Below are 10,000 nucleotides of genomic sequence, written 5' to 3'. Positions count from 1 at the left end.
CACACACACACACACACACACACACACACACACACACACACACCGAGCTGACACACAACACACAGCTTCGAGTTAAACTGGTTGAACTACAAGGAAGTTCTGTTGCCATGGAGACGACCACCTGCGAAGGGTGGGCGGAGCTTCTTCAAACAGGAAATATATTCTGAGGACTAAAAGCTGTCGGGGAGTCACATGTTGTCGGTTTTAAAAAATACACATTGTGATGACAATCTTCCAGCTGGTCAACGACGTTATGATGTCACGAGGGTATGACGTCACGAGGGTGTGACGTCACGACGGTGTGACGTCACGACGGTGTGACGTCACGAGGGTGTGACGTCACGACGTTATGACGTCACGACGGTGTGACATCACGAGGGTATGACGTCACGACGGTATGACGTCATGAGGGTATGACATCACGAGGGTATGACGTCACGACGGTGTGACGTCACGACGGTATGATGTCATCACGTGTAACAAACAACGAAAACACGGAAAGCTGCCGTGTTTTCATTTAGACTCCGACTTGTTTTTGTTGTCGTTTACAGGTAATTTCTGCTTACTGAATATTTGGAGGACAAACTGTTTTTTATATATTAAATTATAACAGTTATTTTGTTTGTTTGTTTGTTCTTCAAGTTAATAAAAAAAAAAAAAATACTTCGTAGAGAAACGTCCCGACAAGGCTCGTATCAGTCCACCTGTTCTCTGCTGGATCAGGTTTAAAGGTCTTTTTTTTGTTTTGTTTTGTCCTTAAAAATAGTTAGGTCACTGACCTTTGACCCCCCTCCCCCCAACATCTAATCAGTTCTCAATTCAAGTAAATGTTTGTGCCAAATTTGTAAGAAATTCCGTCAAAGTCGTTTTCTTTGATAACGTGTTCTCGAGAACGGGACGGACAGACGCACGGGACCCTTGTGAGGACGCGTTTACGGGCTTGACCTTTGACCTCACCCCAAAAATCAAATCAGTTTGATTCTCGTGTCCACTTTTGGGACACGAGAGGACGTTTGTGCCGAGTTTTTAAGACATTTTCCTCGAAAGCGTGATCTCGGAAACTCGTCCTCGTCTACGTCTTGAATTTCGTCGCAAACGTCCACTCGGACGAGGACGACTGAGTGGACGTTGGGGGTCAAAGGTCACGGGCTTCACTCCAGAATCCAGGCGTTAACTGTCACAAAGATTTGACATTCACGTCGAACAGGATAAGATGATGAAGTGAGGACGTTTGAAGAAAGTCAGAATATATTTTCGGCAAATTTACCTCAAACAAAGTCTTGAATCCTAAAGATGAACTTCCGTTTCATCCGGACGTCAAACAGCAGCTGTGAACCATTCAACAGTTCCGCGTTCATAAACACGCGAAAAAAACACGTCAACTTGTCCTCAAAACATACAAATAACATGCTAAGAAACTCACGTGACACATTTAAACATGTTCAGCACTCCGTGAGGACAGAAATGATCCCAAAATCCAACATCTCGCTCACCTTCCTGCTGCTGACAGGCGGATGGTCACCGGCCCCGGAAGTTAAAAAAAAAAAAAAAAGTCGCGCACTGGATTCTGGGAGTCGTAGTCTTCCGTAATCCGTGTTTAAACGTGATCATTTTCTACATTTACTGCATGTGGTCGGCCATACCATAATTTGTATTTAATGATCTAAAATTAAAGCGTCGTAAATAAATAAAATAGACGTCCGTATTTTATTAAACCGAGTTTATTGTAGTTTATTAACAGCTTCCGTGTTGAAGAATGTGGAATTCTGGGTAACGGATGCTGTGAAAGTAGGCCAAAGGGGAGGTCGCCTCAAACATCAGACCTTTGACTGTTAATGGGGAGAATAATGTTTCAATTTATGGAGAATTGACGTGATGAATAGTTATTAAATAAACCAAGAAAATATTATATCAATTATTAAATAAAAAATATAATTTCGTACAGTAAAATCTGTTCGGTTGTTTGTTCATTACGCAATATTATTATTTATGTAAATTAAAGAGTGAAGCAATTTTCCTGTTGTTTTTCACTTTATTGTATTTACACCAATTTATTCTGGATTTGTGACCACGCAGACGTTTTCATTTGTTTTGAAGCCAAAAACCGTCAAATATTTATTTTTCTTTGTGGATTTTTTTAAAATTAAAATCTCCTATTGACTGATTCCAAACTGAAGTTTTGTCAACTGAAATTCACCCCAAGTTAAAATGTGTCAGTTAAATACAGCAGTTTATTCATTCAATTTGTTATATTCAAAATAAAAAATAAGTGTACATATCATTGTGTTAATAACGGGCCGTGGGATTATTTAAGGAAACACAATCAGTTTGTTGCTGATGCTTCTGTACTTTTACTTGTTTATTCAGGACTTTTACATGAAAAAGGAGTATTTTTTATTCTACAGTGTTGGTGTTTTTTACTTCAGTAAATTATCTGAATACTTCCTGCTGTTTGTAAACTTAATTTCAGTTCAGTGACTCGATAAATCAGGATGTAAAAAAAAATTGGATGAAAATGCATCAGAACTTGAATGTTTTACAACGTCATTTTTTTTTATTGTGCAGTCGTGAGAACACACTAAACACTGAACACTGAACACACACACACACACACACACACACACACACACACACACACACACACACACACACACACACACTATTTATGTGGCAAACACTTTATTCACAAGGTATTCACAAAGCTTATAAAGCTCACCGGGCCAAACACACCTGTTCACCTCAGGATCGATTCATTATTAAAGCTTCAGCTGAGCTTACATTAAATTCATCATCCGACATTTTACAAACATCACAAAAAGTTTGTAAATGTTTAAAAAGTGAGAAAAAAAATAAATAAAAGAAGAATATAGAATAAATACGCAACATGTCAAAGTCATACATTCAGAAATGTGCGTTTCCGTGTGAAATTACTCACAAAGTGAGGAGGACAATTCAAAAAAATTCATTTGTAAAATTAAATGTAAAAGTAATAATACAATGATTCATTACATTTCACCTTCCTGAAATGTGCGACTGAAAACACTCACTGACAGTTTCGGTTGGTTTTAGAGGAGCAGACCGGTGGTGGTACCAGGTGGTGGTACCAGTCCTGGTGGTGGTACCAGGTGGTGGTACCAGGTGGTGTTCACCAACCCGGAGCGAGCGTGTTCAGCCCCTTCAGCGCCACCTCGAACCCCAGAAAACAGGCCTGAGGGCGGAGACAGGAGGAGAGTAGAAATAGATCAATTTTATGATTGTGTTGTGCACAAATAATATTTTCATTAATAACAACAATAGCAACAAAAAAAGAGCCCAAGTAACAAAAACAAAAATTCCAAAAACGTTAAGTGACTCTAAACAAATAGAGCTTCCTGTATGTCTCAGATCTGTGAATGTGTGAAAAACCTTTGCAGCTGATGCACAAAAAGACGTTTGGTTCATAGAATAGAATTCAGTGCAAAGTGTTTTTGTTGCTGTAGAAATATTTTGTGTGTTTGTAATTTGTGAAATTCATTCTGTGATTGTTGCAATAGAAAATTTTTGATTTTGCGGGGAATAAAAAAAAAAAAAAAAATTACGATGTAAATTGGTTTTAAGGGAGTTTTTTGCGGTAAAATCGCAGGAGTTAAATCGAGAAACGTCGCGGCTCTCAGACATTAATTTATCGTTAATGTTTTCAATGATCTTTGGTTTCTTAATATTTTAGATTTTAACATTCAGCTTCAGGGCAAAAAATGTTTTGCTTGATTTTAATATATAAGTTAATAATTTTGGTCTCACCGGGACGTCCTTCAAAACATTTCTCTTCAAATCTATCAAGTAACTTTCTTCAAATTGTGATAATAACAATTTAACTTCCTGAAAAAAAACGACAGATTCAGATTTGGTTTTACCGCGTTGGCCGGGAACGCTCGGAGGAACACGGCGTTGAAGCCCTTGTAGAGCGCTTTGGGTCCTTCGTCTCGGAGCAGCGTTCTCAGGACGTCGACGAGTCCTCGGTACTTCCCATCTGCAGCTGCACACACACACACACACACACACACACACACACACACACACACACACACACACACACACACACACACACACACACACACACACACACACACACACAGTTAAAGGCCATGTGAGCTGCTCTGCTCTCTCCAACAAATAGAGGTGCTTTAATGCAGTAATCTGAAGATGGAGCTTCCTCTTCCCCTTCCCCTTCCTCTTCCTCTTCTCCTTCCTCTTCCCCTTCCTCTTCCTCTTCCCCTTCCTCTTCCCCTTCCTCTTCCCCTTCCCCTTCCTCTTCCTCTTCCCCTTCCTCTTCCTCTTCCTCTTCCCCTTCCTCTTCCTCTTCCTCCTCTCCCACCGTCAACATGCTCGTTTTTCTTCGTGCAGCTTCCTGTTCGACGTCTCACCTGTCTGGAAGTTGGACTTGAGGACGTCCGGAGGCAGAGCGATCGTCCAGTTCAGTATTCCCGCCACTCCTCCGGCCAGGATGATGTTGGGAGTGCTGAGCTGAGAAACGCTGACAGAACACATCAAAAAAACAAACAAAAAATTCAGAGTCTGAAAAGTTATTTTGTAAAAAAGCCTTTGAGTGACTCGTGGCAGCTGGCTGACCTTTGACCCTCAGGAGTCAGGAAGCGTTTGAGGTATTCGTACGTCAGGAAGTACAGACCGTTGGAGGGCACGTCTGAGGGGAGGGAGGAGAGAGAGGAAACAGGTGAGGCTGTCAACACACACACACACACACACACACACACACACACACACACACACACACACACACACACACACACACACACACACACACACACACACACACACACACACCTCTGATCAGCGTCAGCACCGTCCCTCTGTAGACGCTGCGGATGCCCTTCTCCTTGTACAGCTTCACTGCACAGTCCAGAGGACCCGAGTACTTCGAGCCTCCGCCGCTCGACTGCACCTGGAAAAACACACGAACATGATGAATATTTAATAACTCGGAGACGCAGGTGGAACGAGCACCTGAGTGACACCTGAGCTCGTAGACAGGTGAGACCTCTGCAGGACGTTAAAGACCTCCTGACTAAATGGATCATTTCCAGCTTCTCAAATATGAAGACTACAAGAACTACAAGTCTTCATCTCACACACACACACACACACACACACACACACACACACACACTCACACACACACACACACACACACACACACACACACACACACACACACACACACACACACACACACACACACACACACACACACACACACACACACACACACACACACACACACACACACACACACACACACACACACACACACACACACACACACACACACACACACACACACACACACACACACACACACACACACACACACACACACACACACACACACACACACACACACACACACACACACACACACACACACACACACACACACACACACACACACACACACACACACACACACACACACACACACACACACACACACACACACACACACACACACACACACACACACACACACACACACACACACACACACACACACACACACACACACACACACACACACACACACACACACACACACACACACACACACACACACACACACACACACACACACACACACACACACACACACACACACACACACACACACACACACACACACACACACACACACACACACACACACACACACACACACACACACACACACACACACACACACACACACACACACACACACACACACACACACACACACACACACACACACACACACACACACACACACACACACACACACACACACACACACACACACACACACACACACACACACACACACACACACACACACACACACACACACACACACACACACACACACACTCACACACACACACACACACACACACACACACACACACACACACACACACACACACACACACACACACACACACACACACACACACACACACACACACACACCTCACCTGCAGTAAACATTTAATTCTCTCTCCTGGAGCCACAATCACTGTCGTGAAGACTCCGGCCAGACAGCCGGACAGGAAAATCTGAGTGTGCCTGAATAGAATAGAATAAAATAAAATAAAATAAAATAAAATAAAATAAAATAAAATAAAATAAAATAAAATAAAATAAAATAAAATAAAATAAAATAAAATAAAATAAAATAAAATAAAATAAAAATAAAAATAAAAATAGAAAAGAATATAATACATCATTTTCAGTACACAATAACTCAAGAATCCAGAATCAAAATAATTACATATACGGGGGGGGGGGGGTCTGCAGCACCTGCATCGCTGCTACATATAGACAGTAGATGACAGCGGGGGATGGGGGGCGGGGTTGTCAGGGTAACTCGAGGAACAGTGTGTGTGTGTGTGGGGGGGGGGGGCGTGGTGCTTCGAACCAGCCAATGAGAGCCGAGGGGAGAGACGGTTTATATTTATAGAGCTGCTTTTATATTTAGAACTGAATTCAGGTATCACAAACACACTACAGGAAGTACACAAACAAACAAACAAACAAACAAACAACTGTGTGTGTGAGTGTGTGTGTGTGTGTGTTCGTTCTGCAGTCTTTGTGGGGACCGTCTGAAGGCCGACACTTTTGTTTTTAGTGTTTAGGGTTCAAGTTCGAGTTGAGTCGACGGATGTCTGGGGTCAAAGGTCGGAGGTCAGAGGACACGAACAGACAAATTAAATTTTATTTTTTTCTGTGTTCCTCCAGTTCGCTGTGGAGAGTTTAAAACTAGAAGAGGAATATTAATCACATTTTTAAAGGGGCGGGGCTACGAGCTTGATTTGTGACATCACAAATAGATATGAAACTGATCCCGGTGCAATATTCAACTTAAACAAAGTTAACTTTAAACAAACACTGAGAACCGACTCGACAGTGACGTACGAGACTTCATGTCTTTTGACTTTTTAACCCGTAATTTGGATGTTTTATCTCATGAGTTCGAGTCTCATGTCACAATTTTGACTTTTTATGTCGTAGTTTTTACATTTTATCTCACGAGTTGGACTTTCAAGTTTATAATTTAGGCTTTTATGTCATTATTTTGACTTTTTACATCATAGTTTGGATTTTTTTTTGTAATTATTTGGATTATTTGGTTCAAATTTTTTACTTCATATCTGATCAATCTGTTTATGTCTGCTGTGTGTGTGTGTTTGTGTGTGTGTGTGTGTTTGTGTGTGTGTGTTTGTGTGTGTGTTTGTGTGTGTGTTTGTGTGTGTGTGTGTGTGTGTGTGTGTGTGCGCGTGTGTGTGTGTGTGTGTCGTCACTAACGTCAGAGGTTTGTTGCGGTCCGTCTGCTGCAGCTGTTTCCCCAAACCGAAGCCGAAGAAGCTGATGGCCATCATCGGAGCGACGCCGGCCAGAGGGGCCCCCAGACCTTTATAGAGGCCGAGGATGCCCTGGACACACACACACACACACACACACACACACACACACACACACACACACACACACACACACACACACACACACACACACACACACACACACACACACACACACACACACACACACACACACACACACACACACACACACACACACACACACACACACACACACACACACACACACACACACACACACACACACACACACACACACACACACACACACACACACACACACACACACACACACACACACACACACACACACACAAAAACCACACACACACACATATACACACACACACAAAATCATAAATTAAGAGCTCTGTTGTTGTGGTGGTGTCCTGACATTGACTTCTGTCACCTGTTTGTGTGTGTGTGTGTGTGTGTGTGTGTGTGTGTGTGTGTGTGTGTGTGTGTGTGTGTGTGTGTGTGTGTGTGTGTGTGTTCACCTCTTTGGACACGGTCTTGCGGAAGCAGTCGTACGTTCCCGTGTAGAGGACATACTGAGCGGCTTTGGGCTGCGTCTGAAGTCTCACCTGAAAATACACACTTTACATTAGAACCACACACACACACACACACACACACACACACACACACACACACACACACACACACACACACACACACACACACCCCTAACCGTTTGAAAAGGGAGGATTGTGGAAACACCCGTCGACTGCTCGGAGTTACTGATAAACAAACTGGGTGTTGTTGTTTTTTCTTGTTCCTGTGAAGGTTTTGACCGTTTACACCCTAATGTTGATGCTTTATCTCGTAATATTGACTTTTGCTTTTATAATCTTTAAGATTTTATTGAATAATTTCAATGCAAAAACATGCACCTCAGGTCAGGTTACCTGGCGCCGCGCTAGTGGCAGCCTGCTGCAGCAGCTCCCCCCTGAGAGCCCCCCCTGAGAGCCCCCCTGCTGTAGTGAAGACATTTCCCCTCGGGGATTAATAAAGTGTATAAAATTTAAAAATAAAAAAAAAATGTTTTTTTTTTTCCAATGTCATATTTTTGGGCTTCTTTTATCTCATGTTGGACTTTTCTTGTCATGATTTACATAATTTTGTCCATTTACACCATAATTTATTATTCTTAATCTCATAATTTAGTTTTTTGCTCATGATTTTGACATGTCATCTTACTTTTTGTCATAATTTAAACTTTTTAACTCACGATTCTGACATAATTTTGACCATTGACCCATAATTCTGACGTTTTACTAAATCATTTTGAATTTGCATCACAGTTTATTGCTAGTTTGTTTTCATACTTTTGAACTTTTTAATTCCTATTTTTTTACTTTCTATGTATTTATTTTGACTTTCTGTCTAATTATTTTGACTTTTTGCCAACCTTATGTCATGTTTCTTTTACTTCCGTTAAAGTCAGTACACTTTTCATTTGAACCATCGTTGTTCACTCACACACTGCAGCCTTCTCTGTCTGCCTCGCGGCCTCTTTGATTTTTTAAGCTGATTAATGAATAATCTCCTGAACGCTTCCGATCTCTGACTTTTTCCGAACCAAAACTTACAAGAACCGCCAAAGATATCAGGAGAACCGGACTATAAAAACATTTCGTGCTTCTTCCGGGTTTAAATGAACTTCAGTTGCAGTTTCTCCTCGACCTGCAGCTCGTTTGGCGGCTGGTTTCCCGTCACCTTGATGGTGTCCAGCGGGTGTCCCGCCAGCAGCAGACAGGCTCCGCCGACTCCTCCGGCCACGAAGTTCTTCAGCGGAGAAACTCGAACCTCGTCCGGCATCCTGTCCCCGCGTGACCCGGAGGCTCACAGCCGGGTCGGAGTCCACTTCAGTCCGCCGCGACGGGTCCAGCGTGCACCGCCGCTGTCCCAGTCTGTCTGAGAGGAGGGGGGGGGGGTCAGCTGCCTGTCTGTCTCTCTGACTGTCTGTCTGTCACGACGCTGCTACTTCCCCACGTGCTTCCTCTCTGCAAAGTCACCTCTAAATGTCACTTTTTTTTAATTTTTTCTCCCACGGAAAACTTGAAGCGAGTTTTATTTACTGTTTTTTAAAAAAAATTGTTTTTAAAGAAACTCTACAACCACAGAAACAGCGACCTCTGGTGGTGACAACTGAAAAGACACCCTGTTAAACAGCCGTTAATTACATTTCATTAACAGGTGATATATTTGACAGGAAATGAACATCCTAAATCTAAAATAAAATGTCATTATTATTATTATTATGAATTAACCCACTACTACTTAAATCTGCTTCATATAAACGTTATTATTTTGCTGGAATTATTCTTAAAAACATAAAGCATCCATGTGCTTCTATTTATGACAATAAGACAATGTTTACACGCTTTTCTAAAAGTTTTATAACCTTTTCTTGTCTTTTCCTTGTCCTATATTGCACAGTACAGGAAGTAGTTGGACTTTAAGCCAAAGTCTGACACGCTGCAAAAGACCCCATTACAGGAAAAAAAAAAGAATAAATAACAAAACAACAGTTCAGCAATAAATCGGGAAATCTCGATTTAACACATTCCTCATAGTCAACCCGG

General features: G+C 42.0%; 2 protein-coding genes across 8 annotated transcripts in view; both read right to left on the bottom strand.

Annotated features, from left to right (window-relative positions):
- The window catches only part of tafazzin (tafazzin, phospholipid-lysophospholipid transacylase), a 5,088-nt gene extending 3,555 nt beyond the window's left edge, over positions 1–1,533 (bottom strand). For 3 of the 6 annotated variants that reach the window (XM_069688771.1, XM_069688770.1, XM_069688774.1), the window contains exons 1-3: positions 1,424–1,518; positions 1,268–1,328; positions 1–47 (exon numbers count right to left, since the gene is read on the bottom strand). The exon at positions 1–47 is cut by the window's left edge. The gene's annotated coding sequence lies outside the window, so the exon portion shown is untranslated. Of the gene's footprint in view, positions 48–1,267; positions 1,329–1,423 lie in introns of all 6 variants that reach the window. The other 3 variants (XM_069688772.1, XM_069688773.1, XM_069688775.1) reach the window with 3 other exon arrangements.
- Positions 1,534–1,974: 441 nt separating this feature from the next.
- On the bottom strand, positions 1,975–9,318 carry LOC138615140 (mitochondrial carnitine/acylcarnitine carrier protein-like). 2 transcript variants are annotated; one of them, XM_069688766.1, is made up of 9 exons: positions 9,099–9,318; positions 7,910–7,996; positions 7,336–7,463; positions 6,006–6,096; positions 4,822–4,939; positions 4,609–4,681; positions 4,404–4,513; positions 3,894–4,015; positions 1,975–3,208 (listed from the first exon to the last, which is right to left on the bottom strand). In XM_069688766.1, the coding sequence occupies exons 1-9, from the start codon at positions 9,231–9,233 to the stop codon at positions 3,146–3,148; spliced, it is 927 nt and encodes a 308-aa protein (XP_069544867.1). In that variant the 5' UTR covers positions 9,234–9,318; the 3' UTR covers positions 1,975–3,145. The 2 variants fall into 2 exon arrangements, with proteins under 2 accessions (XP_069544867.1, XP_069544868.1); XM_069688767.1 differs by having other exon boundaries at positions 9,132–9,318.
- Positions 9,319–10,000: the final 682 nt, after the last annotated feature.

Source organism: Brachyistius frenatus, unplaced genomic scaffold (assembly GCF_029030835.1).
Source record: "Brachyistius frenatus isolate BFR_SWC_R1_liver_20210118 unplaced genomic scaffold, ASM2903083v1 Contig_717, whole genome shotgun sequence".
NCBI lineage: Eukaryota > Metazoa > Chordata > Actinopteri > Embiotocidae > Brachyistius > Brachyistius frenatus.
This window is presented reverse-complemented; position numbering and strand designations above follow the sequence as displayed.